The sequence below is a fragment of the Halichoerus grypus genome, chromosome 6 (assembly GCF_964656455.1).
Source record: "Halichoerus grypus chromosome 6, mHalGry1.hap1.1, whole genome shotgun sequence".
In the NCBI taxonomy this organism is placed as follows: Eukaryota; Metazoa; Chordata; class Mammalia; order Carnivora; family Phocidae; genus Halichoerus; species Halichoerus grypus.
Window position 1 is genome coordinate 40,073,517 of NC_135717.1, and position 27,122 is coordinate 40,100,638.

Here is a 27,122-nt window from a genome sequence, read left to right on the forward strand (position 1 = left end):
TGGATGGAGCTAGAGAGTATTATGCCAAGTGAAATAAGTCAGTCAGAGAAAGACAAATATCATATGATTTCACTCATATGTGGAATTTAAGAAACAAACAAACAAAGGGAAAAGAAGAGAGACAAGCCAAGAAATAGACTCTTGAGAAGAAACATATGGTTACCAGAGGAGAGGCGGGTGGGGAGAAAGGTTAAGTAAGTAATGGGGATTAAGGAGCGCACCTGTCATGATGAGCACAGAGTAATGGATAGAATTGTTGAATCACTGTATCGTACACCTGAAATTATTATAACACTGTGTGTTAACTACACTGGAATTAAAATATAAATAAATAAGCAAACAAATCAATAAATAAGGCCAAGGGTTTGAAGAGACACTTCACAAAAGAAGATGTGTGAATAACCAATCAACACATGGAAAGATGCCCAACATCGCCACTCAGGGAAGGCAAATCAAATCCACAAGACATGCACTCACCTCAGTGAGTAAATTTATTTTTTTTAAAGATTTTATTTATTTATTTGACAGAGCAAGAGAGCACAAGCAGGGACAACAGTAGAGGGAGAAGGAGAAGCAGGCTCCCCGCCAAGCAGGGAGCCCGATGTGGGGCTCAATCCCAGGACCCTGAGATCATGACCTGAGCCGAAGGCAGACGCTTAACCATCTGAGCCACCCAGGCGCCCCACAGTGAGTAAATTTAAAGTGCAGAGTCTGCTTGTCCTTCTCCCTCTGCCCTTCTCCCTGCTCATGCTCTTCGCTCGCTTGCTCGTTCTCTCAAATAAAAAAATAAAATCTTTAAGAAAAAAATAAAGGGGCTGACAACGCCAAGTGTTGGCCGAGATATGGAGCAACCCGAACTCTCATACAATGCTGGCAGATGTACGTGTTAATACAGTCACTTTTGTTTTGCATTTACTTTTTTTTTTTTTTTAAGATTTTATTTATGAGGCAACTGCCTTCTGCTCAGGTCATAATCCCGGAGTCCTGGGATCGAGTCTCACATTGGGCTCCCAGCTCGGCGGGGAGCCTGCTTCGCCCTCTGACCCTCTCCCTTCTCATACTGTTTCTCTCTCTCTCTCAAATAAAATCTTAAAAAAAAAAAAAAGATTTTATTTATTTATTCATGAGAAACAGAGAGAGAGGGGGAGGGAGAGAGGCAGAGGGTCCCGCCGGTGCCGCTGGCTGGTCAGCCCTGGACTCCTGGAGATGATCAGATTACACTGAAGTGCGTCCACACCAGCAGTCAAACCAGGAGTGACTATTTGTCCAACTCCGGAGGCTGATTATCGGTAACTGTGACTTCATCAGAATTCAGGATTCCTGTTCAACAGACACTTGGCAGCTGACAGGCAGACGTGAACCAGGTGCGGGACGCCCAATGCCTCAAAGCGCCCGAGGCTCAGTGAGCACCTGGAACGCAGGGAAAACAGGAGCCCGGGCAACCACAGACATTCCAGTTCGAACAGGGAGATTCACAAAATTAGAAGGGTGGGTGGTAACAGGTGCTGGTGACCCTCGGAGGGACAGACCGACAGCAGACGTGCGGAGCGGAGCCCTCGCCTGGCTCCCACCGCCCTCCCCGGCAACGTCACAACTCGGAGGCTCGGTCCCTCCCAGGGTCGTCCTCGGCGGCCTCGGCCGGTGGCACTCAGGCGCGCCGCTGCCTTCGTCTTCCTTGTGCACGACCTGTTTGTCCTTGCTCTCCATCAGGCGTGGGCTGTATTTGCCCCCAGGCTGTCACTGGTCCTGTCGCTCTTTGGGTCAACAAATTTGGGACTTTATTCTGCACAAGAAGAAAAAGCCTCTTTTTCTTTTACGTTCACATGACTAAATCCTGGTCACTCCTGGTTTGACTGCTGGTGTGGAAGTACTTCAGTGTAATCTGATCATCCCCATGAGTCCAGGGGTGACCAGCCAGCAGCCCCAGCAGGACCCACGTTTCTCGGGGGCAACGTCTGTTGCCCCGAGTTCCATAGGCGGTCTCCTGTCTGATTTCTCGGAACATCTGTCCCCTGATGTGGGCAAAATAGAAAAAGGGACCAGAGTCTGCTGGCCTGGAGCCTGGAGCAGACCTGTCATGAGTCTCTGCACCAGGCTGCCTCTTCCTGGAAGCCTTCCTTGGCTGGCCCAGCCTTCTTGACTCTGGGAGGTCAGCCCCTCTCCTCTGAGCCACGGTTTCCTCCATGATGCCAGTCCAGAGCACGACATTCATTCCGTCAATGAAGAACCACTGGAGATGGCTTTTTAATCCCCATTTTACGGAGAAGAAAACTGAGGCCCAGAGACCTCTAATGACTGGCCAGAGCACACCTAAAAACCAGGTCTCCTGGCTTTGGTGGAGGAGCATGGGGACAGTTCTGGTGTCAGGCACCCTTGGGGCCAAGTTCTTGCTCAGCTGCAGCCCTCCGTTTCCAGCTCTGCAGAATGGGCATCAGCGTGCAGGGGAGCCGCACGCCTGGCACAGGGTGGGGTGTCTGCCATCAGCGGGCTCTGCATGCTGGACAGCTTTGCTTCTTCAGAGCTTCGCCGACTTCAGCAAATGCCTGCAACTGAGCCCCAGCTTCAAGGGCGTGCGGGGGCCCCTTCCTGCCCCCCAGAACTGGCCAGGTCCAGTTGGTGGGCAGGAGAGCTTCTCTTCCCAGGCTGCGGGACTGCAGCCATCAGTGAGACAGTCAGGCTGGCCTGAGGCTGACTGTGGACAGAGCCTGTGCGAGGGCTGGGTGGCTGCAGCTCGTCTCCAGGCCCAGCAGACGTCCCCTGCCCTGCTGAGCCTGACCTTTGCTCACAGTGACAGACCCACTTGTCTTCTTGGACATTCTGGGAGTGTCTGCAGAGGCCACGGCTGAGGCTGCCAGCCCTGTGGGCTTCTGTATGCCGTGGATCCCCAGGGCTGCAGGGGCTGGAGCGGCCTCACTGGAGGAAATGCTCCGGTTGGGCCCTGCCCAGTCCTCCCACCACTACCTCCCAGGGGTCCGCACCAGCGTCCCAGAGGCTGCACTCCATTGCCTGGGGCCAGAGCTCCCACCATGGCCATCACTGAACTCAAGGGCTGGTTCTGAGGGCCACTGACCCTCTTCCCGGCCTCTGCAACTCCTGTCCCAGCTCAGTGCCTGCTCCCAGCTGGGGCCCCTGTGCAGCCCCCCCCCCACACACACACACAACAGGGGCAGGACTGTTGGCAGGTCTGGACTGCTTCATCCAGGGGTGAGGAATACAGGCCGGGGCCTGGGGGGGTGGGGCACATGGGCCAGGACTCAGGGTGGGGGTGTGTGTGGGCCGGGGCCCGGGGTGGGGGTGGGCCAGGATCAGGTTTGACCTGGGTGCCCACCTGCCTGTTGGGGCTGCCGTCCCGAGCCCTGGGCTATGAGGCCCAGTGGAACCTGTGTCCCCCACTGGCCCCCTGGTGCTGGGTCTCCAGGCCCTCTCCCTGACCATCACCCCCCTCAGCATGACTAATCTGGCCACCTTCATGCCTTCTGAAAGGAGCAGAGGTTGCTCATGAGCAGCTAGATGGGGGGGCAGCACGCCTCCAGCACAGCACAACAGTATGGGGGGGAGGGGGCCATCCCAGGGCTGACCCCAGATCTCTCCTTGGGCCCTGCTGACCCTGCCCCAGCCGGCTGCACTGGCCAAGATGAGCGCTGGCCCCACGCACACACTCCCTGGCTGGCTTCCGGGACGCATTGGCGTCTGTGAGTAGCTGATCCCTGTTCCTCAGGCCTGGTGGGGTGAACCTGGCCGTGGGGTCTTCTGCTCTGCAGAGTGGCTCCCTACCCCCGTCTACACCGAGGCAGCTGGCTCCTTTGTCCCAGTGCCCCCAGCATAAGGAAGACCTCATCTTCTATAGAGTGTGGGGGACCCCCCCCAGCCCACCTACTCCCAGCTACTACAGCCCGAGCTAGCTGAGCTGGAGGGTGTCCTCAAAGGAGACGTTCAGGGCAGGAGGGAAGGGAGCCTGGCTGGGGGTCTTCTGAGGAGGGCCCATGACCTCATGAGCTGGGATCTCTCCAGGCTCAGCTCTGGGGCCCAGTGCTCAGGGCGACCCTCCCACAGGGAACAGGCCAGGCCTGACCTTCACAAACCAACAAAAACACCATGCAGAGAAAACCAAGTGGGCTGCTGATGGCCCTCCAGTCACTGTGCTGGGCAGGCCCCCTGAGCTATCCCGGGGTGCTTATGAGCCAGCCCCACCCCGAACCCCATGGAGCACCTTCCAGGGTCCTTGCAGAGCCGGAGGCCTGGGGGGCAGGTGGCAGGCAGGACAGCGTCAGAGGGGCCACGCCCAGGGCCGGGGAGAGGTGTCCACAGAGGTGGGGAGTCAGGAGGGGGCTCAGACATGTCCGCAGGGCAGGGATAATGCCCATGTCCCCAAAAAGGTGTCCCAGAGGACCACCTGGTGCTGCTGGCTGCCAAGGGGTGAGACGTGAACGTCTCATGTGTGTGACCCTCAGCCCCAGGGAGGTCTGGATGGTCGGCCCTTCCCGTCTCTGAGCCTGTCGTCTTCCCAGGGCCAGCCCAGGGGGGGCAGCACTGGGGCCCCTACACCCCCACCAGGGGTTCCTGGACTGACAGGCCCGCCGTGAGCCCGGATGGGGCCAGTGATGGCGGAGGGGGTTGCTCCTCCAGAAGCCAAGCTCCCAGAGCCGCTGGGTGAGCCCGCAGAGCTGAAGCTCGTGAACACCAGGTGTCCGTGGGCCCTGAGGTCTGGGGTCTCCCAACAGGACCCCGCCCCACCCAGCAGCCCCGCAGTTCTGCCACCAGGCATGCGCTGCCCAGACCCCCCATATGGCTCACTTGATGACTTGGGGCCTGAATACGGACTGTGGGGGCAGCGGGGCTGCCGGCCTGGCCTTGACATGCTCTCATGGTGGGCGGGGTGAAGCGTGCCACAGAGCAGCTGCCGACCTGCCCCCACACAGCCCGGGCACAGCTGGCTCGCGCAGGCCTGCGGTGCCCCACGCCGTGTGCCACGGGGCCTAACCAGCCTCCGGCCCAACCTCCCGTGAGCACACCATGTGCTCGCCATGCTTCCCGGGCCACGGTCCCGCAGGCCCCGAGACACAGACTGGCCGTCCTGGCTCTCTCCTTCCAGCACCTGGTTGGGCAAACCCGTGGGGGGCTTCTCCCTCCCTCTCAGCCTACCTGCTGGCGTGGCACCCCCAGAGACGCAGCCTCTGTGCCCCGTGCTCGGCTTCCGTGCCTGTGGATGTGTGTGCAGTGGTGAGGCCTTCTTGGCGACTGGCGCCTTCCTCTGCTTCTTGCACCAGTGGGTGCAGAGGGAGGCCCCCAGAAGCGCCCGCGCCCTCTCTCTGACCCCCTGCCCCCCCGCCCGCCGGCCCCGTGCCCACAGCATTCTCTCCCTTGGAAGAGCAGGTCACGGCAGGCCTTCTCATTAGCTGCTAATTGCAGCATGCGCTGGGACTCCCCGGGGCCGTTGCCGGATCACACCTGTTGACAAGATGTGGCGGCCCCAGCGGGAAGGCGCCGTGTGCTGATTATTCCGCTAATGATGTGCTCATTGCCCACGGTAATTTCCTTCAACAAATAAACGCTGTGTCTGTTCAGCCCCGGGACAATTCTGGCTTCACGAGGAGCCCAGGGTGCGCCTGGGGTTTGGGAGGCCTCCTTGTTTGGGTGTGAGGTTGGCCTTGTTCTACATGACTGACATGCAGCGGGAAGTCCCTCCCTTGTGGGCCCTGGTTGTCCCCCCCCACCCCTGTGTCCGGCGCCGGGGCCGGGGGCCTCCATGCAGGCCCCAACTGTCTGGGTGGGTCCACTGGGCAGACAGACACCCCACCCCAGTGGGCCACTCCTAAGCACATGTCCCTCCCCCTACACCCATGCAGAGCAGGGGAAGCAAACCCCACTTCTACTTCGCAGCATCTCGGGGGGCCTTGAGACACCATACAGTAGCACTGGAGAATGTAGTAAATGTTTTGAAATCACATATTTGAGAAAATTTTTTTATTAAGTTTTTTATTTATTTAAGCAATTTCCACACTCAACATGGGGCTTGAGCTCATGACCCCAAGATCAAGAGTTGCACGGTCTTCTGACTGACCCAGACAGGAGCCCCTAAACATTTTTTGGTTAAGACAAAACATCTTTTACTCTTCCTGACCCTGGATTGTTGTAATCCTACTGCACATGGGCTGTCTGCCCCCCCAGAGACACCTGCGGGCCCAAGCCTGGCTTTCCAGACAGCCTAGCAGGTGTGGTCCATCCCAGCCCCGCCCCCCAGGGCCAGCGCAGTCTGTGTGAGAGGTGGGCTATGACCTGGGGAGACACATCCCATTATGCAGCTGTCCTCTGACCTCTGAGGGTGCCACAAAAACTTGGACATGAGGGCTGTGGTGGGTTGAACAGTGCCCCCAAAATAACATGTCCCCCAAACCTGTAAATGGGACCTCACTTGGAAATAGGGTCTTTGCAGATGTAATTAAGTTGAGGGTTTTGAGATGAGATCCTGCTGGGTAGTAGGCTGGGCCCTGAATCCAATGACAGGTGTTCTTAGGAGGAGACACACAGGAGCCCCGGGACGGAGCTGCGGAGGCTGGAGGGATGGAGCCACGTGCCCAGGGCTGCCCGGGGCCACCAGGAGCTGGACCAGGCAGGAGGGATCCTTTGGAAGGACCTGGCAACACCTTGGCCTCAGACCTGTGGCCTCAAGAAATGAGAGGATAAACTTCTATTGTTGTAAACCCCCCATTGTGACCCCCTGTTGCAGCAGCGCTGGACCCTAACACAGGGCCAGCCCCTCCGACGGTGAGACTGTGATGTCCGCCTGCCGGAGGGGACGGCAGCTCCATGCACCTCGGTGGAAACCGTGCCTGTTCCCACCCAAAGATCTGCTGGCCAGCTTGGGGCAAAGGGGGTCCTGTGGGCACACCTAGAGCAGAGGCCAAGCTCTGCATCTGTCCCAGCTCAGGGAGAGGGGTGCCCACACCCAGTCCCAGCATCCTGGCAGCTGCCCAGGCTGGCTGCAGGGCCCTCAGTTTCCTCCACGTGTTGAAACCCTGGCATTGCACGTGGGAAGTGTATGGCAAATACTCACTAATGATGATGATGAAACAATCTGCAGGTGTGAGAGCAGGTGCACAGAGGAGGCAGGCATGGTGTTGGCTCAAGAGCCTCAGGGTCTCCAGGGGCCCTCATCGTGTGTGTGTGCACACGACATCAGCGACCCCCAGTCAGATTTTCTGAACCAGATGCTGTTTCGGTCACCCAGGCACTCCCCAGGGACAGTGGGACTGAGGGTTCGAAACCAGGTGGACCCAGGTGCACTCACTGTCCCGATCTCTTGGAGACACCTTGGGGCAGCCAGTTTTGAGATATAGACACATATCATACAATCCACCCACTTAAACTGTGCAATTCAACGGTTTTTGATACTTTCCATTATTTTTAAATTGTAGTAAAATGTATGCAATAGAATTTGCCACAGTGCCCCCGCGTACGCGCACAAGTCCATGGTGTTAGTTGTGTTCACGGTGTGGTGCAACCATACCTCTCTCTCCAACCCTTTTCATCACCGCACACCGAAACCTCCTCCCCAGCCCCTGGCAACCTCCAAGCTACTTACTGTCTCTACGGAGTTGACTATTCTGCACACGTCCTGGAAATGGAATCCTGCATTTGGGGCTTTCTGGGTGGCTCCCCTCACCGAGCATCATGTTTTTGGGGGTCATCCACGTGGCAGCAGGGGTCAGTGATTCATCCTGCTTTACGGTTGAGTACTAATCCATGGGCAGGGATGGACCACAATTCGTTTCTCCACTCATCTGCTGATGGACAATTGGGCTGTTCCCACCTTTTGTCCACCCCACCCTTTGCTCCATTTGGTTTGTACCTACAGACTTGGGTTCCAGGGGACAGAGAGATTGAAGCCTGCCCTGCATAGACATGGGCTCTGACATCTACATGATGCACTCCCCCATTCCAGTGTTGGGAGAACGTTCCCTGCACTCCCAGCCTCAGCCAGAGCCCCTCCCGTGTAAATCCTCTCCATCACGCCCTAAGGTTATTCCGGGCTCGCCTACTTCTAAAAATCACTTGGGATTGTTCAGATTTCAGGCATCATATCTCAGACCTTGGTCAGGTGTTACCAGGACAGGGGATGGGTGGGGCCTGGAAGCCCACCTGGTATAGCTGCAGGGGAAAGCCACCCCTCCACAGCCCCAGCTGCTGAACAGGAAAGTCCAGTCCTGGCAGCCAAGAGAAGAAGCGCAGCTCCCCCCGCCCCCCCAAAAGGCTGCCCCAGCAGCTGGGCCTTGGCTCTCTGGACCTCCAAGAAAACCCACAAGCGGGTGTGGGAGTCACCACACAAGCCCACACTGGGGCAGGAACTCCAAGAAGAGTGGGAGCACCGGTCAGTCTGGGCCCTGCGACTCGACATTACGCCCGATGTTCTGGGGCTGAGCCCAGCGGGGTTCGCAGGACATGCCAGACTCAGCTACTGGAGTTCTCCGGAAAGCCCCAATAAAAAGGGGTCATTAAATTTAAAACTGGACTTGACTCGGTTTGCAGTGGCTCAAGACCTGAGTCTGTTGCATACTAGAAAATCTGACAGGGAAATGGTTTTCTCGGGCTGGTCTCCAAAGTAACAGAAGAGGGCGTCGGAGGCCGGGACAGAAGCGCCTCGAGCGCCCTCTCGGAACCCCAAGGCTCCATGCCGAGCCTCTGCAGAGTGAGGAGCCGCTGCCTGTCCCTGTCACTCTCATTGTCCTCACTCTGCAACACAGATTGGGTGCCCATGAGTGCCAGGCGCCCTTCTGGGGTCTTGAGCGCCTGTGGGACCAAGTAAAGCAAGGCTGCTGCCTCTGCGAGCTCCCAGGTCAAGGACTGCAGGGACGCACACCTGGCGGGCAGGTGAGCCCTGGCGGAGCGAGACGTCACTCCGGTCTACTTGGCCCTTCCTCCCGATCCCAGGAGGCGGGGAAGGCCACAGGCTCTTCCGCGGGGCAGGGCGCGCCAGCAGGGGGCACGCGCCCCCCCAGGTCCGGCGGGGGGACAGATGCGCATGCGCCGCGCGGGGCTCTTTCCGGCAGCGTGGCGGAAAGAGCCTGCCGTTTCGCGCCGTTTGGCGACTTCTGCGCTCCGAGCCCAGCGGCAGTACGGCAGCCATGGCGTCGCCCTTTAGCGGGGCGCTGCAGCTGACGGACCTGGATGACTTCATCGGGCCGTCTCAGGTGGGCCGGCCCGCCTGGACAGCGGCCGTGTCTGGGGCGGGGCCCCCCTGCCCCCTCAGTTTCTTCCCCTGAGAAACGGGATCGGAACCCAGGGACCCCCGCCCGCGCTCCCCGGGCCTCCGGCGTTCTGGCCAGCTTCCTGCCGATGGGAAACCGAGGCCAGGGATGGCGATGCCCCGAGCCGGGTTACTGCTCCGCAAGGCATCGAGGAGCGAAGCGAGGCCAAGTCCGCGGGTGTGGGGTCGGGGCGAGCGGGTGAGGGGCGTGCCGAGTGCCCTGTCACTGTGGGTCCCCGGAAGCCGGGGGGAGCCGGGCAGGGCCGCCAGAGTCACCCCGCTGGGGCAGCGGCGGGCTCGGGGCCAGGACGACCCTGTCCGCTTCCTCTGGTAGACAGCTGGGACCATCCCACCGGTCTGGAGGGCAGGGGAGTTGGTCCCCTGGAGTCACCTGCCTTGACTGGGGCCCAGTACACGTCAGGGTGTGCAGTCGTCGTTGACAGAGCTTGCCCCTAAGGGAGGCAGGACGGCCACACTTGAAAGTGGGTGTCGTCCTTATCTGGTGTACCTGCCTATCAAGCGCACCAGCTGCGCTGGACCAGGGCTGGGAGGGCCATAGCTGAGGAGTACTGGGAAGAGGGGAAGGGTGGGGCTGGTCACAGCACCGTGGACAGGGCGTTCTGGGCCGAATCATCCCTGGGAAGGCAACGGCCAAAGAGGTTCTCGTAGTGACAGTGAGACCGCAAGAACTCGGGGAGTTGGGAAGAAAAATGAACTTGCACTGGGCACTGGGCAGGGCGGTGACCTCCAAGCAAAGCGTTCCTGCAGAGGTGCAGGAATGATGGTTCCTGGGTGTCCTCTTAGTGACCAGTCCACATGCTGAGAACAAGAATAAAGGTCAGAGCCAGCAGGCGTGCAGGGGGTTAGCCTGCGGCCCGGTAACGCCGGCCTTCATCTGACTATGAGCTGCAGAGTAACCGCTGGTGCCGGCGGGGTGTTAGAATGTGTGCCCCGTGTGCATGCAGGGTCAGCAGCCATCCTGCTGAGACTGCTTCTGTGGCCAGAGGAGAGGAGTCGGGCGTGGTGGCATGACCATCAGGTTGTCCCTCTTCTTGGGGAACCTCCGCGCACTCAGGCCACCATTTAGGGTCTCTTCCTGGTATAGGACTGCATCAAGCCCATGAAGGTGGATAAGAGGCCAGGAAGTGGCGTGGCCAAGATCCATATCGAAGATGATGGGAGTTACTTCCAGGTCAGTCAGGTAAGTTCCAGCCCAGATGACCAAAAACATGTTTTTGCTGCTCTTTCCAGTCATGAGTACGGTGATCATGAGACCTTTCACAGTGGTCAGATTCACTGTCACCAAGGCCAGGAGGGCAGGGATGGGACTGGGGTAGGGGTGGAGGGGCACAGAGGCCCTCTCTCTCCGTGAGTTCTAATTGTGTGGGATTTTCCAGTTCAGACAGCTTGTTTTTGGTGAACATCTGCTTTTTGAATAATTACGCAATAACAAGATCCTAGTCTAAGGACTGTTTGCTATTTGGACCCTCAAGAACGTCTGTGCCATCCCATGACCACAGACATGGGCATACCTGGTCCAGGAACTCCTCCCAAGCAGGGGAGGAGCCTCAGGGTGGCACATGGTAGGGCTGGACCCGGGGTTCAAGCATTCCCAGGGAGAGAGCCAGCCGTTTGCTCAGGCCAGGAGCGTGACCCCGCAGCACACCACAGCTCCTGCCCAAGCCCATCACAGCACAGGGAAACGCCACCTCAGGGTTGGGGGGGGGTCCCACAAGGGAAGGTGAGGTGGGGGCACCAGTGGGCCCTGCCGTCCCAAGCAGCCGTGGCTGATTTGGAGGGAAGTTGGGAAACTTATTGGTCTCTTGACACAAAACCAAAGCCTGGGCCTTTAGGCCCATCTAACTCAAAAAATATGCACTGAGCTCAAATTGTGGCTTTGATGTGAAGCGCCACCCTGATGAGCTGGGCTAGAAGGGAGTCCCCATCTCCTCAGCCCTCTGGTCACATTCTGGGCTCTGCAGCTTGCCCTGGCTCAACCCTTCCTGAGTCTACAGAGGGAGTAAAGGGGCTCAGCTGGGATCGCTTGCATCTAGAGACAGTTGCAGAATATCAGCCTGGAGACCCACGTCCAACACAAAGTTCTGCAACTGTTTGGCCCTCTGGCTTTTGCTGCCTGTGTGTCTGTCCCCATCTGGGGCTGGTGCTCACTGGGCAGAGTGCCGCCACACTCTGCCCTCTGCCCCTTCATCTCAGCCTTGCCTTTCTCATCCTCCCGTTGGAGCCTGGCCTTTGACATTTTCCTATCTTCACAGCCCCACGAGTGCAGACTAGGAACCTCTGGCAAGTCACCCGCTCTTCTGCAGATTTCACGCCCACATTCCACCCCTGACAGGCTACAGGCCTCATTAATACAATTCTGATGTGCCAAGTGAGCTTATGCCAAAGTTAGAATTTGATGGAGCTAGAATATGTATAGAATGTACGAATTTCTGTGACAAATATTTAATTTTTAGAAAGTCGGTAGCATTCAAAGCCAGCCAACTACCATGTTGCTTGTCGGTGTTGCAAGCCAGAGAATAAAAGTTTCCTGTAGGTTCCATTATCCCAAGAGCTCATGTCCTTGTGCAGAGGGCCCTGTTGAATACTGAGTGCCTGTGCTTCCAGGATGGAGGGACTCAGAAGCTGGAGAAGGCCAAGATCTCGCTGGATGACTGCCTGGCATGCAGTGGCTGTGTCACCTCAGCGGAGACTGTGCTCATCACTCAGCAAAGCCACGAGGAGCTGCGGAAAGTTCTAGATGCCAATAAGGTAAGTGGTGGGCGGTCTTGGAGACTTTTTTAACCTGACACCGACCCCAGTATACTTTGCTCTTGCTGTCAAGGGCCGCTGATCTCCAGGTCACTCCCACATTTTTAAAGGGGCGTCAGTGGGATGTCAGTGAAGTACTTGTCATACTTGAACATTGAAGCGTTGGGCCCTACACGTATATAGAAACGACATGCCCTGGCAGTAGGGCATGCACTCACCAGCACTGGACCACTGGGGATCAGTGTGAAACACTCCGAGTGAGCACATGTCCCTTGCTTTGCAGACGGCGGCCCCCGATCAGCAGAAGCTGGTTGTGGTTTCTGTCTCACCCCAATCCAGAGCGTCGCTGGCCGCAAGATTTCAGCTGAGCCCTGCAGACGCTGCCAAGAAGCTGACTGCATTCTTTAAGAAACTCGGTAGGCACCAAACGTCGTGTGAGCACTGTAGCTCAGCATGGGGGGGGGGGGGTCCCGCGAGGGGGCACCTCCGGCCTCCGAGTCACTGAGCTCAAACACACCAGAACCCTCCGAGTTGACCTCAGCCCAAAGCTTTGGTTTGACACAGGAGAGCTGTGCCTTTTAAGAGAGAGCCTTCTGAATCCTCTGCTTTCCTGGTCTGGAACTCGCCTGCTCCTCGTGTTGTTTTTAAATGATCACCATCGAGGCCCATTTCCCAGGTTCCTGGCAGGTTCCTGCTCAGGTCGACTTTGGTCGACCTCTGTGAGCCACGAGCTGGGCTGGGAGGTTGTGGGCTTTGTGCCACCAGGGGCGTGGCCTGGTCCTGGACAAGTCATGGTGGGATCAGCTCCCTGGGGCATGGTCAGCTGTGCCTCACCATTCAGCCACCCTTCATGTGGGTGAGGTGGGTGCTTGCTTTCCAGGGGTGCACTACGTGTTCGATACCGCCTTCTCGAGGAACTTCAGTCTCCTTGAGAGCCAGAGAGAATTTGTGCAGCGGTTCCGAGGACAGGCCAACTCCACGCAGGCCTTGCCTGTGCTCACGTCCGCCTGCCCAGGTGTGTCCACGCTGCTGGATGCGGGGAACGGGAATGCTGGGGAGGGGGGCAGCGCAGGCTTCTGGCAGGATGGCCTCCTTGGCAGAAGGAGGCACCCTGAGAGTCACTTAGCTCCCCAAGACCGTGATCTCACGGATGCTAGCAGCACAAGACAGTGGCAGCAGGGCAGGGACGTTCTGTAACGGGACCGTAACTCCTTGTACGAGTCGGTCTGTCCTAGAATGTCCTGGCACTCATTGCCTAGCTGGTGAGATGCTCCGTTTGTTCCGTGTCGGCCTCAGGCTGGATTTGCTATGCTGAGAAGACGCACGGGAGCTTCCTCATCCCTTACCTCAGCACTGCGCGGTCCCCACAGCAGGTCATGGGCTCCCTGGTCAAGGACTTCTTTGCCCAGCAGCAGGTAACGGGAATGTTCCAGCTGTGAACAATTCACTGTCATTATCCTGAAAGATAAGCCAAGAGTTACAGTGTCCACAGACCCATACAAAGAATCTCGGTTACATCCTGGCCACTGGCCGGCTCTGCCACCCCCGCCTTACCCAGTGGGCCCCTTTACTGTTGGGTCAGGTAGCGACTCCACATTTCCACATCTCTCGGCAGCATTTGACCCCCGACAGGATCTACCATGTGACAGTGATGCCCTGCTATGACAAAAAGCTGGAAGCTTCCAGACCAGACTTCTTCAGCCAGGAGCACCAGACTCGTGACGTGGATTGCGTTGTCACCACAGGTTGGGTCCTGCCGTCCTGAGCCCAGGGCATGAATGGCGTTGCCTGGGTCCTGCCCATCGGCTCTGGCTGGAGCTGCCATCCCCTGTGCATGAGGCACCCCCCGGCACTACCTGGGCGTTTGCTCTAAAACAGTCTGCATGGGGAGGTGGCCGGAGATTCTTGTCAGCCGCTCTCACATGGGTCACCCCATTTCTGAGTTGAGCAGCCTCACAGAGTCTCCCAAGTGCTTAAAATCCAGAAAAGTAAATGCTCAGGACCACAAACAGTGGGGGGAAGGCCTCCCTGCGTGAACACGTGCCCCTGTCCACTCTGTGGGGAGCTGTGACCACCCCGCTGCAGGCGCACCCTAGGGATGGGCATGCCCACCCCCCGCCATGTTGCTCTGAGGGTGGGCTGCGGGTCTGGGGAGCAGGCTGGCTCTTCTGAGGGGCTTCAGAAGTGGGCCTTCCTTGCCTCTGTGCCTGGGTTCATCCTCCACCCACAAGCCAGGAGGTGGACGTTTGGGTGTCCATCTGCCGGGGACGCAGATGATGTGGGTTTCCACGATGTTGTTTTTATCGAGATCTCAACTGAAGAGCGTCTGTGCTGGGGTCTTCTTGTAGGGGAAGTCTTCAAGTTGCTCGAGGAAGAAGGGGTCTCCCTCTCGCAACTGGAGCCAGCCCCCCTGGACAGTCTGTGAGTCACCTCCTAGTATGGTGGAGCCTGGCGTCAGGGTCTCCTGCTGTGGGTTTGGGGGCTGCAGGTGTCTCAACAAGCAAAAGTGAGCACGTGGGAGTAGGCAGCGTCCCCTCCCTTTTTCTTCCCCACCATGGCTTCCTTCTAGTTGGTCCCATGTTTGCCCTGTGGTCTGTCTCGGGTGTCCACAGAGGTAATCAAGTTCATGAGATGGCCAGTGGACAGCTAACTGATGGTCATCAGAGCTGACCCCAACTTGACACAGGTCTGCATTCCCCAAAACAGGTTACTCAACAGAGGGACAATCTTTCTCCCACCTGAGCTACCTCCTGACACACAGACAAAGCCCCCAGGTTTTGGGCTCCTTTTCCATTTAGAAAAGCAACTCCCTCAAACATGAGACAGAAGTTACCCAAAATCTCTGTGGACAGCAGCCCTGCTGCCACCTGAGGCCGTGCTCTGCTCCCCAGGTGCAGCAGCGCGTCTGCCCAAGAGCCCACCAGCCATCGGGGCGGGGGTTCTGGGGGCTACCTGGAGCACGTGTTCCAGCATGCAGCCCGGGAGCTCTTTGGAATCCACGTGGATGAGGTCACCTACAGACCCCTGAGGTCAGTGAGAAGGGCTGGAGCTTGGGGACAGGGGACAGGGCAGCCCAGCTCGGGCAGCCTTGGCCCTGGGTCCCCTCGCTGAGGTGCGCTTGGAGGACAGCAGGCTGGGTTTGGTGAAGACACAGGGCACCAGGTAGGAGCTGAGCCCTCCTCTCTGGCCGGAGCTCTCCAGGGCTCTGCCTCCCCATCATAGTGGTCGAGAGCCCCCAGAGGCCATGGTGGCAGGGTCCGTCCCCACATAATGCCCCCTTCCACAGACGGGGGGCCGGGGGCTGTCTGACGAGGCCATCCTCGGGAGGGAGGCAGTTCCCATTCTAAAGATCAGGACACTGAGCGGAAGTGAGCTTTCTGCCCTCCCCTTCCATCACCATCCCCCCGTGGAGGAGCCGGTCAGGGTGGCCCATGTGCCTGCAGGGGTGGGAAGCAGGAGGGAACCTGGCCTGTGCCCCCCTCAGGAACAAGGACTTCCAGGAGGTGACCCTGGAGAAGGAGGGCCGCGTCCTGCTGCACTTTGCCGCAGCCTACGGTTTCCGCAACATCCAGAACCTGGTGCAGAAGCTCAAGCGAGGGCGCTGCCCGTACCATTACGTGGAGGTCATGGCCTGCCCCGCAGGTAGCTGTGGCACGGGGGCCCTTTCTAGCATCCGGGCTGTAGGCAGGGTCCCACCCGGGCAGGGGGGCTGGAAGTGGAGCCCTGTCCTCGCCCCGACCTGGGTGGTCAGGAGAGCCAGTGTGGGGGGGCCTGTGCCGTATCCCCTGCGCAGGCATCCCCGTCATGACCATGCTCTTGCCTGCCCCGCTCACAGGCTGTCTGAACGGCGGAGGCCAGCTCAAGGCCCTCGGCACGCCCAGCAAGGAGCTTCTCCAGCACGTGGAGATGCTGTACGGCATGGTCAGGACCGAGGCGCCGGAGGAGGCGCCTGGCGTCCAGGAACTGTACAGGTGCTGGCTGCAGGGCGAGGGCTCGGAGCGGGCTGGCCACCTGCTGCACACGAGCTACCACGCGGTGGAGAAGGCCAGCTCTGGCCTCAGCATCAGGTGGTAGGAGGCCTCCTCGCAGGGCTGCTGGGCCCAGCACAGCCCATACTGGGACTCCCACGAAGCTCATGTCCTGAGACCCCAGGGATCGCCCCCAAACCACTGACTGCGCTAACCCACACAGAAACGGGACTCAGGACCCACAGTCGGGCAAGGTGACCTCCAGCCTGCCCTCACCCAGACTCCCTAGGGCAGGGGGCCGGCGGTCCCACAAGGTCCCAGAACCTCCCCATGGGCCCAGGTCTGCGAGCAGTGTCCTCGCTGCTCCTGCCTGGAGACCCAGGTGAGGCCCAGTCCCGTGGGCAGCTTAAGGCAGAGCGAAAGTGGGACTCCTCATCCCCATTCCTGGAGTCACCCCTGAAGCTGGGTCTGCCAGGCTGGGGGCAACCCACCTGCCCTGGACAGCAGAGAACGCTGGCCGGAGAGGGGCACCCAGCCCACTGAGCCCCATGCTGGGGATGGCGTACCTGCCCCACCTGGAACTGGGCGTTGAGGACGCCGTGGCCTCGGACCTGACAACGCGCATTTCTGGGCAGAGTTCCAGGCGAGAAGCAGGCTCTGTTAGAGAGACCCTGTGAGATGAGGCACTAAGTCCATCTCCACAGCTGGGTTACGGGGGTGGGGGAGAGGCAGATTGGGGTAAGCCCGCCAGGCCTGTTGTCACAGAGCTCCCAATCTAATAAAGGGATCTCTCTGAAAACGGCTCCGAGTCCAAGAGCATTGACCAGCGTCAAGAACCTTTCACAGCTTTATTCAAAGTTCGGAAGCCCTGTGCACTCCAGCACGCTGCTTCCGAAACGCCCAGGCCTCGGGGCTCACATGCACCCCAGAGAGGGGCCTCACATGTCCAGTGCCAGGGTGCCCCCCCTCCAAGGCTGGACAGCCAGCTGGGTAGGGCCATGGAAGGTTCCAGAGGCAATCCTCCTATGGGCTCAGTCGGCTGAGGTTTGAAGGAGAGATGTGCTGCCTGCCCCCACAGCAGGTCTACTTGGGGCTCATTTCTGTCGAGGTGTGCCCAGGAGCCCCCACTGCAGTGCCAGGAGAGCCCGAGCCTGTGGCTGCACCGGCTCAGCTGCCCGCTGGAAGCTCGCCCGCTCCTTGCAGAGTGCCTCCAGGACCTCAGCTGGGGCTGCCTTCCCCGTGAACTTGCGCACAGGCTCTTCTCTGTGGGGAAAGGGGACGCCGTGGGGAGTCTGTTGGGGAACTGCCAGGGGGTGTTAGCAGAGGACACTTAAAGAGCAGCCGCTCCCTGGTGCCAGTCAGCCCAATAACCAGTCCCCTGGCACCTCGTGCAGTGCCCAAATGACGCCAAGGAGGACCAAAGGACAGCAGGCCAGCCGTGAGGCATCCTGCTCTGGGGCACAGCCCCTGGGGTGGGCACGGGTCCCCCATAAGGCCTGGGACGCCGACCAGTACTCACGCCACCCTTAGGAAGGGGTTGTAGAGGAGCTCCTCGCTCAGGGTGGATGGCACTGTGGGCATGTCATCCTCGTCCCTCTTCTGGAATGACCACAGGCCCTTGTCACAGCCTTGTCTTGAGAGCCCCAGGCAACTTGGCTCCGCTCCTTCTACTCACCCCTTCCTGGGGGCGGGAGCAGAAGAAGGGCTACCTCGCCCCATCCGGCCCTTGAGGGCAGCCACCCCTGGGCCAGTCCTACCAGCTGCCCAGGCCCCTATCCAAAGCCAACCACTCCTCCCCTCCCCAGCAGGAGCCTCAGTCAGTGGTACAGCCCGGGCTAAGCCAGGTCTGGTCAAGTCTGACTCCCCCTGCAGTGCCCCTCCTCTGCCCCAACCTTCATCCACCCTCCAAACCTCTAGGAGAGACGGAGGGGTGGCCGCACCTTAGCCCATGACAGCTTGGCTCTCACGTGGTCATTGCCGGGCTCCACTTTCTGTGCAAACTCAAGGTTGCCCAGCGTGTGCTCATGGCCACAGAACACCTTCTGGAGAAAGGAGGCACTCAGGGGGTGCACAATGCTGCCACAGGCAGAGATGAAGGAGGCGCTCACCCGGGCTGGCCTGGCCCCTCCCTTGACCCCAGCACCCCGTGCCTGGTCTGCCTTGGCTCCTCGGCTGATGAGTGTTCATTCTGCACCCCTGTGGCACAAGTCACCGACAGAGCCTCCAGGTTGTGCAGGGCGACTGGACCCTGCAGGAGGGGAAGGGATGGCCGCTCACCGTCTCCGGGGGCAGGCTGCCCAAGGTCTCCGTCAGGCTCTCATACATCTGCTGAGCTGTGCTCTCCAGGCGCAAGCCACAGCCGGCCACCGACAGCGCATCCCCTGGGGAGGACAGCAGGTCAGAGAAGGTGGGGCAAGGTCAGAGGGAGGCGGGGCTGGCGGGGCGGGGCAGCCAGTACCCGAGAACACCGCGGGCGGATCCGGACACTCCTCTTCCCACAGGAAGTAGCTCATGTGGCCGGAGGTGTGGCCCGGCGTCAGGAGACAGCGCACGTGGATGGCCCCAAACTGCGGCAGAGGGGCGGGCGGCTGGTGAGGCGGGAGGGCCCAAGGCGATTCCCCGCCCTCCCGGGCGCGCGCTCACCCGCAGCTCCTCGCCGTGCGCCAGCCTGCGGGTCAGCGCGCAGATGCGCTCGTCCGCGCCCAGCACAGCCAGCCCTGGCCGCAGCCGCGCCAGCTCCGCGTTTCCCCGCGCGTGGTCCCTGCGGACGGGCGGGAGCAGGATCACGCCGGGCTCGGGGTGGGGCAGGGGCGATGCCCTCGCGCCTCGGCCCGCCCCGACCGCGCTCACCAGTGGTGGTGGGTGGTCAGCACGGTGGTCAGTGATACCCCCTCCCGGCCCACGATCTCCAGCAGCTGAAAGGGACGGAGTTAGGGAGATTTGGTAGGGCCAGGTGGCCGCCCCCACCCCCCGCCCCCGACTAGGGCGCCAGGTGTGATGTACACAGAGTCCCAGGCGGGCCAGGGGGCGTAGGGGTAAGGGAGACCCCGCAGACAATAAATGAGCTCCCAGGGCGTACGACAACAGGCACCAAGGAGGGGAAAACGGAGGTCAGAGGTGGTCCTAACTTCAGGGCAGACCCAAGATAATCGGGGAACCGTAATCGCCAAGTACCCAGAGATGAGAGAACAGGGGAAGGGCCTGCTCCAACCACAGTTGTCGGGGGACCCCAGCGGCGCTCCCCGCCGCCCACAGGTTGCCCTCACCCTCTTGGGCACGGCCACGTCCACGGCCACAGCCTCCCGCGTGCGCTCCTCAATGACCAGGTACATGTAGTTATCCTCGAGCACAGGGATGACCTTGACCTTCATGGTCGCAGAGCTCAGGCACCCCGCGTCTTCTCGAGAGGCCCCCAGGCTTTCGAACCCCTTCCTCAGGGCGGGGGCTTCCCTCTCCAGGCCAAGGCAGGGCTGTGCAAGGGAGGGGTCAGCTCCACACACACATTGAGGGCCAGAAAGGGAGCCCGCTCGCTGCTCCACGGACGTCCCGGAGGAGCGGTGCGGAAGCCCACGCCCCAGGCTCAAGCCCGGACGGCCAGCGCGGACGCCAGCCCCCGGCGACAGCGACGCCGTCGCCGCCCGCCGCGCAGGCCCCGCCCCTCGCGACGACGCAACCGCCCGGGCCCCGCCCGTCCCGCGCCGCGGGCCCCGCCTTCCCCCTTGAACCACGCCCTCCTGTGCCACTCTGTGCGTCGCGCCTAGGCCACGCCCCTCCCCAGGCCCGCCCCGCCCCTCCCCAGGCCCGCCCCGCCCCCTAGGTCCCCCTGCCGCCGCGGCGAGACACCGGCCCGAACCGTTTCCTTACCCGCAGGGGCTACGCCAGCGCGGACCGTCTCAAAGACGGCCGGACAGACACGGGCCTCAGACACTGGCCACGGGACCTGAACGGAGCACGGCGCTCGGCCCGGCTGTCGCCAACGGCCTGTGCCCCGGCGCAGGGAGCAAGCGTGCGCGGGCTGGGGCGCGCGCGTTCCCGATGGGGGCCGCACGCACGTCCGGACCCCCAGCTCCCGGCCCTCCGGCGCCGCCTCCGCGAAGCCCTCCTGGCGCCGGGGCTGAGCCAGTCCTGAGTCCCCCAGCCCCTTGACTGGAACGTCTGCGCCCCCTTCCCTCGGGCTGGGGGCGGGGGAACCTTACAGTTCGTTCACCTGCCCATCCCAGCGCCCAACCAGAAACAGTAGGCACGCAGAATGCGCCTACTCTGTGAACCCCCATGGCAGGGCAGGCACCCTGCGCGAGGACAGCAGTGACAGCCGCGGTCGCTCCATTCTGTGCTGGGCCTTCTCATGAACTCCTGGTTCCATCAGTGCCCAGGATAAATGCTGCGGCGCCGGAAACCAGAAAGGATGGGGAAGCCATATACGGAAAGAGCTGAGGGAGTTCGCCTCCCCTCGAATGCCCTCGTGGGCGGGGCCCCCAGAGCTCCGGGGATCAGCAGGGGACCAACAGAGGCCTTGGCAACACAAGCCACAGTGTTGCAGCAACAGGCCAGTAGGTAAGGCGGCACTGCACCTGGGGAGGCCAGAGTCCCTTCTGTCTATGGAGCATGCAGCAGCCACAGGCCCCAGGCCAGCGCCCCGACCTGGGGCCAGTGAGAACGTGAGTCCCTCCAGGACACTTCTGCTTCTGCCATGGGGTCGGGGGTTCAGCCTATACCCTCAGAGGCCAGGAGAAACTGCCCTAGCTCAGGCAGTGTGTGTGTGGAGGGGTATTGGGGAGGGGGGAGTGCATGGCTGGTGGCTCCTTGGGAGTGGAGTCCACTGCACAAGCCTGAGACCCAACTGGGGGGGGGGGGATGCCTCTCCAGGTTCTGCCACAAGCAGAGGACTGGACAACCAGCCTCAAGACAGAGCTTCCCTCAGATCTAGAGCTGAGTGAGGAGCACCAACTGCAGGTGGGTGTGGGGGCCCTAGAGTGCTAGCTAGCAAGAGGGAGGGTCCCACAGGCACCACCTCTTACCCTGGCCACCCACAGATCTCCAAGGAGTTGGTCGACCTGCAGATCACAACGCATCACCTGCGGGAGCAGCATGAGGCTGAACTCTTCAAGCTGAAGAGTGAGGTGGGTGCTGGTATGTGCCCACATGTGCCAGCCCGAGCACATGGAGGGAGGGTGCATACCTAGGACCAGTGCTGTGAGGGGTCCAGGTACACCCATGTGATTGTACACACTCATGCAGTGTCTGTGAGTCCCCACGTCTCCTGTGTGTGCTGTGTCCCTGTATGTACCCAGATGATGTTGACCTACCCTGGGTGGCCTGGCAGGCAGGTGCACCTGTTCACCCTGGTCACCCTGCAGGTCCTACGGCTGGAAAGCCGGGTGCTGGAGCTGGAACTGCATGGTGATTGCGCAGCCCCCCCAGAGGCTGGCCTGGGGCACCACCAGGAGCTGGCCCAGGGGCTCCAGCACAAGGCCTGGGAGCAGGGACACTCCGTCCACCACAGACCTCAGGTCACCATGAGTGCATGGAGGGCCTGGCTGGGTGGGAGCCCAACAGGGGTGCAGCAGAGGCACAGTGAGGTTGGGACCGACTCTCTCATACAGGCACAGCCTGAGGACTTCCTGACCCCTAGGGATGAACAGCAGAAGCTGGGGAACAGCGTGAGTGTGCAGCCACCTAGCCTGGGGATCTGTCCAGATTTCTCCCAGCCCAGGGTGGTGTTGGGCAGTGCCAGGAACCCAGAGCTTGTGTACCCCGCAGCTGCAGGGAGAATGGAAGCGGGTGCTGGAGCAGCACAAGGCCCAGAAGCAGGCACTGGAGACACGTGTGTGAGTGGCTGCCTCACTTGGGATGGAGGGGATCCAGACCGCACCAGGCTCAGAGTGGCTTTTCCCAAGAGCAGAGGGAGTCCCCACCCTGGGCCCAGCGGAGCTTCACATGCTTGTCCGCAGGGCAGACCTGGGCCGGCGACTGCAGGGAGCCCAACAGGAGGCCAGGACAGCTGGGCAGCGACTAGCCGCACAAGCCATGGTGAGGCCCAGCGTGACCCACTTTGAGATCTAGTAGGTGGTGTCCTACAGTCTACAAAGGTCCACCCTGTGGTGTGTCGGTTCAAGGCTGCCTCCACCCCCAGGTGTTGTCTGCCTGCCAAGGCCAGCTGCGCCAGTCTGAGGCAGAGAACGCCCAGCTGCAGTTGCAGCTCAAGAAACTGAACGAGGAGCATGCCGTCCAGCTGCAGCGCTGTGCCCGAGCCGTGGCCGTGAGCACCGGGTGGGGTGGCCCTGTGGTGAGAGGGAGGCCTCGCGTCCTGGGGAGTCCAAGCCCAGCCTGGGTGGGTCCGCCTGCAGCTCGGCCCCCTCCGCTCCGCAGAGGGGATTGTGGGAAGCAGTGTGCGCCCGGCAAGCCCCGCCCCCTCGGCCCTGGCCCCAGCCCCGCCCCACTCCCTCCAGGAGTATGCAAACGGCGTGGGCCGGGAGCCGGCCGCGGCAACCCTCCGCACATTCCTGGAGACCACTCTGGAGGACATGCGGGCAGCGCACCGCCGCCGTGAGCAGCAGTTGGCCCGGGCTGCTCGTGCCTACCGCAAGCGCCTGGCAGATATGAGCCGTAGACACGAGGAGCTGCTGGCCGCCTGCAGGTGGGCCCCTCCCTGAGACGGGCACCTGGGGTGGGGTGGCCCTATGTGACTTGGCACGTGGCTTAGTGTGCGGCAGGTGCTGGCCGACTCCACTGGGGCAGCCAGGACCCCCAAAGCTACTTTTGATGCAGCCACCTCACACCTGGAGCCACTGTCTCTGCACCTGGTCTCCGAACTTGGCCACCTGGGAGCGGCCCAGGCCAGGCTGGAGACAAAGCTGTGGAAGCTCCAGGCCCAGGTGAGCTCTCCCTGCTGCCCTACACTGGCCTTGGAGCACAGCACCCCAGAACACACCCCAGGCCCATCCCAGGCTCAGCAAAGACCCCATCCCTGAGCAGCCTGCCTCATTCAGCCAACAGAGAATCCCTCCCACAGCCCACCAGGCTCATGATGCTGCTCTTGTTCCTACAGAAGGGGCCCAATGAAGCCTCCCAGGGGGGCACGTCAGAGCCACAGTGAGTACCCTGGGGTGGGTGGTGGGGGGACCTGCAGGGAGATCATTCATTTATTCCCCCAACCCTAAGCCCTGGGTGGGGCTTTGGTTGCGGTGGTGAACAAGGTGGCCCATCTGTGCCCTTGGGTTTCAGTCTGTATGGGAGACATCAATAATCACAGAAAGCCAAGTACCTGGGTGAAGTGGGGCCCTGACAGGAGAGGGGCTAACCTTGAATGGGAGGGTCAGGGAGATCACCTGAGAAAGGCACATTTCAGTGAGACCCAGGGGACCTAAGGATGAAGAGGTGTGGTGGATGGCCAGCAGAGGCCCTGGCCCCGGGACAGGACAGAAGCAGGCTGCCTGGTGGCTTTCGCAGCCCTTGCTTCTGGGCCTCCATGTTCCGAACTGTGCAATGGGCAGGGGCTGGTATCAGCTCAACTCCCAGAGTTTTGAGAAATAAATCCCTAGAATGGGGGGAGGCCCCCCATCAACATTCATACAGCACCGGGGTCACTGTCTGGCCTTGTGGCTTAGCCCTCCGTGAGCGGCCAGTAGGCCCTCTGGACCTGGGCTGCCCTGCCCCCATGTACCTACTGATGGCTCAAAGGCCCAAGCAGGGCCCAGAGTGGCCAGGTGGGCCCATGCTGTCCTGACCTTGCTCCCAGCAGGCAAGTCAGCATCTAAGTGCCCCAACTTGAGCAAGGTGATTGACCAACACCTGGCCTAATGCTGGCCCTCATACCTGCCCCTCCCTCTCTCCTCACAGGGGCCAGGAAGCTGCATCCTGGGCCCAGATCCACCAGAAGCTCCAAGACTTCTCCCGTGGCACCCAGGTAATAGGCAAGGCCTGGCTGGGGGCCCCTTCTCACACTTTGTCCAGCCTCATAGCTTATGCCCTCCCCATGGCAGGCGGAGCTGGAACGCGAGCGGGCGCAGCTGCTAGTACGGGCCACGATGGCTGAGGAGCAACTTTCTGAGCTACAGGAGTATGTGGGCCAGCACCTCGGCAGGTGGGCCTCAGTCCCAGGTAACAGAGCCGGGCTTGTGCACAGCCAGGCAGGTAACTAATCCTGACCCCTCCAAGCAGGTACAGACAGGAGATCCTGAGGCTGAGGAAGCTCATGGGTACAGAGAACGTGTGGAAAGTGGGGGCCACAGCTCCCATCAAGCCCCAGCACCCAAAGACCCGAAGCCGCTAGCCAGCTGTCACTCAGAGCAGAACTCTTCACAGCCAGCATGGAGCCCTCCTCACAGCACCCCCTTGGGGGGGGGGGGGTCATTCCACCCAGCCCTCCACCCAACAAGAGTCAGGACAGAGTCCACCGAGTCTTTATTGTGTCCAAATGGTCAGCCGCCCTGAGAATTGGGGGCCCCAGGGACTGATGCAGAACTGGGTCCTGCGGAGGCCTGACCAGCCAACCCACCACTACGGACATCATAGGCCCAGACACGGTCCACACCCTCACCCATCACAGCCACAGGCTGCCACGTGGGGAGGGGGTAGCGCCCCGACACCACTCGGGCCCCTTGGGGCAGCTCTGCCTGCAGCTTGTCTTCCAGCAGTGGGAGCTGTGGGAGAGAGCAGGAGGGTAGGGTACGCACAATGGAACACGGCTGCCCTGCCCATCCTCCTCCAGGCCCAGCACACACACGGAGGATGGCCTGGGCCTCCCCTGTAGCTAGCAGACCCCAGACCTACCACGCTAGGGGCCAGGAACACTGACAAGTTGTGGCAGTCCCTCAGGTTCACCTGCAAGAGGAGGGGAGTAGAGCCCCGGCCAAGGAGGTCTGGTGGGCATGTGGGCACTGTGGCTTCCAAGTCCTGGCCCCAGCCCACGCAGGTGGCAGGGGAACCTGGGGTTGTCAACACCGTGGCCAACCAGCACTGGAAGTGTGGAGGTCAAGTGCAGGGTCTGAGGGGCTCCCGGACTCCCTGGGTTACCTTCCAGAGGTCCTCACGGCGGTAGCAGACGCTGCCGGCACAGCCCGCCCTCCAGGCATGCAGCCGAGCCAGCCCCACTAGCCACGGGTTCAGCTCGTAGCCCACAGCTGGGCGGAGACCGCACCTGTGGGCGGCCAGCACCTGTGGGCACAGGAGACTGTGGGGACCAGAAGGAGGTGCGCTGGCAAGAACCGCCCCCCCCCCCCCCCCCCCGGCCACACACACACACACACACACTCCTTACGATCCTGCCATCGCCAGAGCCCAGGTCCACCATCTTTCCCGGCCGACCTCGCAGCAGCGACAACACATGGTCCACCTGCCGCTCACTCGCACCGACATAGGGCACCTGGGCAAGGAGGCAGGCGAGGCTGGGTCCCCAAGCCTGAGTCACACGGCGGGGCGGGGAGGGAGGGCGCGGAGCCGGCCTCCGGAGCCTCCTGTCTGGGCGCGGGCGCCCTGCCCCACCTGCAGCCGGCCCCCACGCCCCGCTGGCCCCGAGGGGCAGCCCCCGGGCCCCGCACCTGTAGCCGCAGCGGCACTCGGCGGAAGCCGGGCTGCAGCAGCAGCGCCCACACGGCGTAGGCGGCCAGGCCTGAGCCCACCGCCGCCTGCAGCAGCTCCAGCGCGCCCAGCCGCCGCTCGCGCAGCTCTGTCAGCGCCTCGCCCGGTTCGTCCTGCTCCATGGCTGCGGGCCGCGCGGCTCAGGGTCGTCCCGCCCCAACGTCCCTCCCGGGCTCGGGTCCGAGACCCTCACGCCGGCCGGGAGCTGGATGGCACCCTCGCCCCCGCCCCGTGCCCACCCGGCTCCTAACGGAGACGCCGGAAGTGGCGGGACGGAGGCCTCGGCGGGGCGCCGGAAGCGGCCCTACCCTGGCGTTCCGCCCGGGCCCGGGGCCCTTCCCGCGCGTTCCGGGCCGCGGAGCTTGGCCCCGCCGGGTCCCGCTCGAAGCCTGCGCTCGCCAGCCCTCTCGGCCCAGTCTGCGCCCCCCCTGGCACGGGGACCCGTGGACCACACGTCCCCGCGCGGGGAGACACGACAGAAGCGCCGACCTCAGAGAGGGCTAGACGCTCCAGGGAAACGGGGTGCTGCGGCTCAAGGGAAGGGGAGCCCTCCCGGGGGTTCCCGCGGGCCCTGCGCGAGCGGCCGGTTTGGCGTGCCTGGAGCCCGGGGGGAAGGAGGCTCCTTTTCGGGGGTGGGGAGGCCGTCCCGGGGAGGCGCGTGTCCGCCCACAGGACACCCCGAAGGCCAGCCCAGCCAGGGGCAGGTGCAGGGAGGACACCTTCCGGCTCCTTCCCACAGCTGAAGGCAGTCAGTCCGAGTGCGCAGGGACTGGAGGCTGCGCCGGGGCCTGAGGAAGTTGGGCGCTCCGCTGAGAGGCAGGGTTGACCAGGAGATTGAGCGGACACTCCGTGAGTGTGATAGGAGGGGAGCTGGCTCAGCCACGGGAGTGCGAGAAAGAGCCCCAAGAGGGGGAGATCACCTTCCTTCTCCAAAAAATGTCCTAACATATGAGATTCGAGAGGTGACTTGGCAAAGCCTGGGAGTGGGAGAAGCCAGCTGGGGGGACAGAGCCCTGAGCCAGGACCTCCTCCTCATCCCACCTGAGGCCAGGTGTCTCATGGATGGTAGGGACTTGGACCCATCTGCTGCCCTGGTCAAGAGCCTCGGCGTCAGACAATATAAACATGCCCAAGACCGCTGCCCCCACCCCCAAGTACAGACGGCCCCACGTGCCTGCCTGTACTTGGCCCCAGCTGCCACCAGTCCTGAAAGACAGGTGTCCCCGGGAGGCAGGGAACCCCAGTGCCCTGCTCCCAAGACCACTGGGGGGGTGGCCCCACCTGGCTCATAGCATTCTGTCTCCTTTGGGACTGTCACAGGGCCCTCCCCAGAAAGAAAGGTTGTGTACTGGGCTCTAGGCTGGGCGTGCTTACATGGCACCCTGCTCTTGTGTCTTCTGTTCCTTGCATTATTGCCACGGCCTAGAGCAGCACCTGACAGACACTCAATAAAAATGTGTTGACTGAATGAACGCACCCAACCCGATTCCTCAGTGCACACCCCACAACGCTCATGTTCACATCCTGCACTCTGCTCCTCCGCCTTTGGGCACTGGGCAGCT

At 61.5% G+C, this 27,122-nt stretch overlaps 4 protein-coding genes and 1 long non-coding RNA gene across 15 annotated transcripts; 2 read left to right on the forward strand and 3 right to left on the reverse strand.

Moving 5' to 3' along the window:
• The first annotated feature begins 9,044 nt into the window (after nt 1-9,044).
• Nucleotides 9,045-16,780, forward strand: CIAO3 (cytosolic iron-sulfur assembly component 3). 3 transcript variants are annotated; one of them, XM_036083440.2, is made up of 11 exons: nt 9,045-9,188; nt 10,350-10,445; nt 11,870-12,013; nt 12,297-12,429; nt 12,894-13,028; nt 13,310-13,428; nt 13,629-13,758; nt 14,362-14,434; nt 14,905-15,042; nt 15,498-15,655; nt 15,849-16,780. In XM_036083440.2, the coding sequence occupies exons 1-11, from the start codon at nt 9,123-9,125 to the stop codon at nt 16,085-16,087; spliced, it is 1,431 nt and encodes a 476-aa protein (XP_035939333.1). In that variant the 5' UTR covers nt 9,045-9,122; the 3' UTR covers nt 16,088-16,780. The 3 variants fall into 3 exon arrangements, with proteins under 3 accessions (XP_035939333.1, XP_035939329.1, XP_077931145.1); XM_036083436.2 differs by lacking the exon at nt 9,045-9,188 and adding an exon at nt 9,220-9,443; XM_078075019.1 differs by lacking the exon at nt 9,045-9,188 and adding an exon at nt 9,220-9,422.
• On the reverse strand, nt 11,692-13,707 carry LOC118530143 (uncharacterized). Its single transcript, XR_004914484.2, has 2 exons — nt 13,568-13,707; nt 11,692-13,471 (listed from the first exon to the last, which is right to left on the reverse strand). It is a non-coding gene; the product is annotated as an uncharacterized LOC118530143 (long non-coding RNA).
• Nucleotides 16,781-16,815: 35 nt separating the features above from the next.
• On the reverse strand, nt 16,816-20,004 carry HAGHL (hydroxyacylglutathione hydrolase like). Of its 2 annotated transcripts, XM_036083442.2 has the most exons (9): nt 19,846-20,004; nt 19,248-19,451; nt 18,832-18,896; nt 18,625-18,742; nt 18,440-18,548; nt 18,259-18,362; nt 17,922-18,023; nt 17,501-17,580; nt 16,816-17,244 (listed from the first exon to the last, which is right to left on the reverse strand). In XM_036083442.2, exons 2-9 carry the CDS (start codon nt 19,350-19,352, stop codon nt 17,076-17,078), a joined length of 852 nt encoding a protein of 283 aa, XP_035939335.1. In that variant the 5' UTR covers nt 19,353-19,451; nt 19,846-20,004; the 3' UTR covers nt 16,816-17,075. The 2 variants fall into 2 exon arrangements, with proteins under 2 accessions (XP_035939335.1, XP_035939334.1); XM_036083441.2 differs by lacking the exon at nt 19,846-20,004 and having other exon boundaries at nt 17,922-18,020; nt 19,248-19,639.
• Nucleotides 20,005-20,530: 526 nt separating this feature from the next.
• Nucleotides 20,531-24,371, forward strand: CCDC78 (coiled-coil domain containing 78). Of its 4 annotated transcripts, none has more exons than XR_013448963.1 (14): nt 20,531-20,639; nt 20,848-20,934; nt 21,015-21,101; nt 21,339-21,491; nt 21,585-21,641; nt 21,748-21,809; nt 21,933-22,011; nt 22,115-22,240; nt 22,431-22,618; nt 22,695-22,856; nt 23,030-23,073; nt 23,821-23,887; nt 23,964-24,064; nt 24,142-24,371. XR_013448963.1 is itself a non-coding variant. In XM_036083434.2 (14 exons), the coding sequence occupies exons 1-14, from the start codon at nt 20,580-20,582 to the stop codon at nt 24,251-24,253; spliced, it is 1,431 nt and encodes a 476-aa protein (XP_035939327.1). In that variant the 5' UTR covers nt 20,531-20,579; the 3' UTR covers nt 24,254-24,371. The 4 variants fall into 4 exon arrangements, 3 of the variants coding, with proteins under 3 accessions (XP_035939327.1, XP_077931146.1, XP_077931147.1); XM_036083434.2 differs by having other exon boundaries at nt 22,685-22,856; nt 22,994-23,073; XM_078075020.1 differs by having other exon boundaries at nt 22,685-22,856.
• ANTKMT (adenine nucleotide translocase lysine methyltransferase) lies at nt 24,368-26,994 on the reverse strand. 5 transcript variants are annotated; one of them, XM_036083443.2, is made up of 5 exons: nt 25,521-26,994; nt 25,220-25,345; nt 24,997-25,137; nt 24,754-24,804; nt 24,368-24,623 (listed from the first exon to the last, which is right to left on the reverse strand). In XM_036083443.2, the coding sequence occupies exons 1-5, from the start codon at nt 25,680-25,682 to the stop codon at nt 24,402-24,404; spliced, it is 702 nt and encodes a 233-aa protein (XP_035939336.1). In that variant the 5' UTR covers nt 25,683-26,994; the 3' UTR covers nt 24,368-24,401. The 5 variants fall into 5 exon arrangements, with proteins under 5 accessions (XP_035939336.1, XP_035939337.1, XP_077931148.1 ...); XM_036083444.2 differs by having other exon boundaries at nt 25,241-25,345; nt 25,521-25,853; XM_078075022.1 differs by lacking the exon at nt 24,754-24,804.
• Between the last annotated feature and the right edge of the window lie 128 nt (nt 26,995-27,122).

Excerpts from the sequence above, each read along its gene's own strand:
- CIAO3 (XM_036083436.2), top strand. The coding sequence starts at position 9,354 with ATGGCGATGCCCCGAGCCGGGTTACTGCTCCGCAAGGCATCGAGGAGC. Across the intron at positions 13,029-13,309 it reads GCTCACGTCCGCCTGCCCAG|GCTGGATTTGCTATGCTGAG; the intron begins GTGTGTCCACGC and ends TGTCGGCCTCAG. Across the intron at positions 13,429-13,628 it reads ACTTCTTTGCCCAGCAGCAG|CATTTGACCCCCGACAGGAT; the intron begins GTAACGGGAATG and ends ATCTCTCGGCAG.
- HAGHL (XM_036083442.2), bottom strand. The coding sequence starts at position 19,352 with ATGAAGGTCAAGGTCATCCCTGTGCTCGAGGATAACTACATGTACCTG. Across the intron at positions 17,581-17,921 it reads CCAAGCTGTCATGGGCTAAG|AAGAGGGACGAGGATGACAT; the intron begins GTGCGGCCACCC and ends TGGTCATTCCAG. Across the intron at positions 17,245-17,500 it reads AACCCCTTCCTAAGGGTGGC|AGAAGAGCCTGTGCGCAAGT; the intron begins GTGAGTACTGGT and ends CTTTCCCCACAG.
- CCDC78 (XM_036083434.2), top strand. The coding sequence starts at position 20,580 with ATGGAGCATGCAGCAGCCACAGGCCCCAGGCCAGCGCCCCGACCTGGG. Across the intron at positions 22,241-22,430 it reads GCTGTGCCCGAGCCGTGGCC|GAGTATGCAAACGGCGTGGG; the intron begins GTGAGCACCGGG and ends CACTCCCTCCAG. Across the intron at positions 22,619-22,684 it reads GAGCTGCTGGCCGCCTGCAG|TGTGCGGCAGGTGCTGGCCG; the intron begins GTGGGCCCCTCC and ends CACGTGGCTTAG.
- ANTKMT (XM_036083443.2), bottom strand. The coding sequence starts at position 25,682 with ATGGAGCAGGACGAACCGGGCGAGGCGCTGACAGAGCTGCGCGAGCGG. Across the intron at positions 25,346-25,520 it reads GAGTGCCGCTGCGGCTACAG|GTGCCCTATGTCGGTGCGAG; the intron begins GTGCGGGGCCCG and ends CTCCTTGCCCAG. Across the intron at positions 24,624-24,753 it reads TGTTCCTGGCCCCTAGCGTG|CTCCCACTGCTGGAAGACAA; the intron begins GTAGGTCTGGGG and ends TCTCTCCCACAG.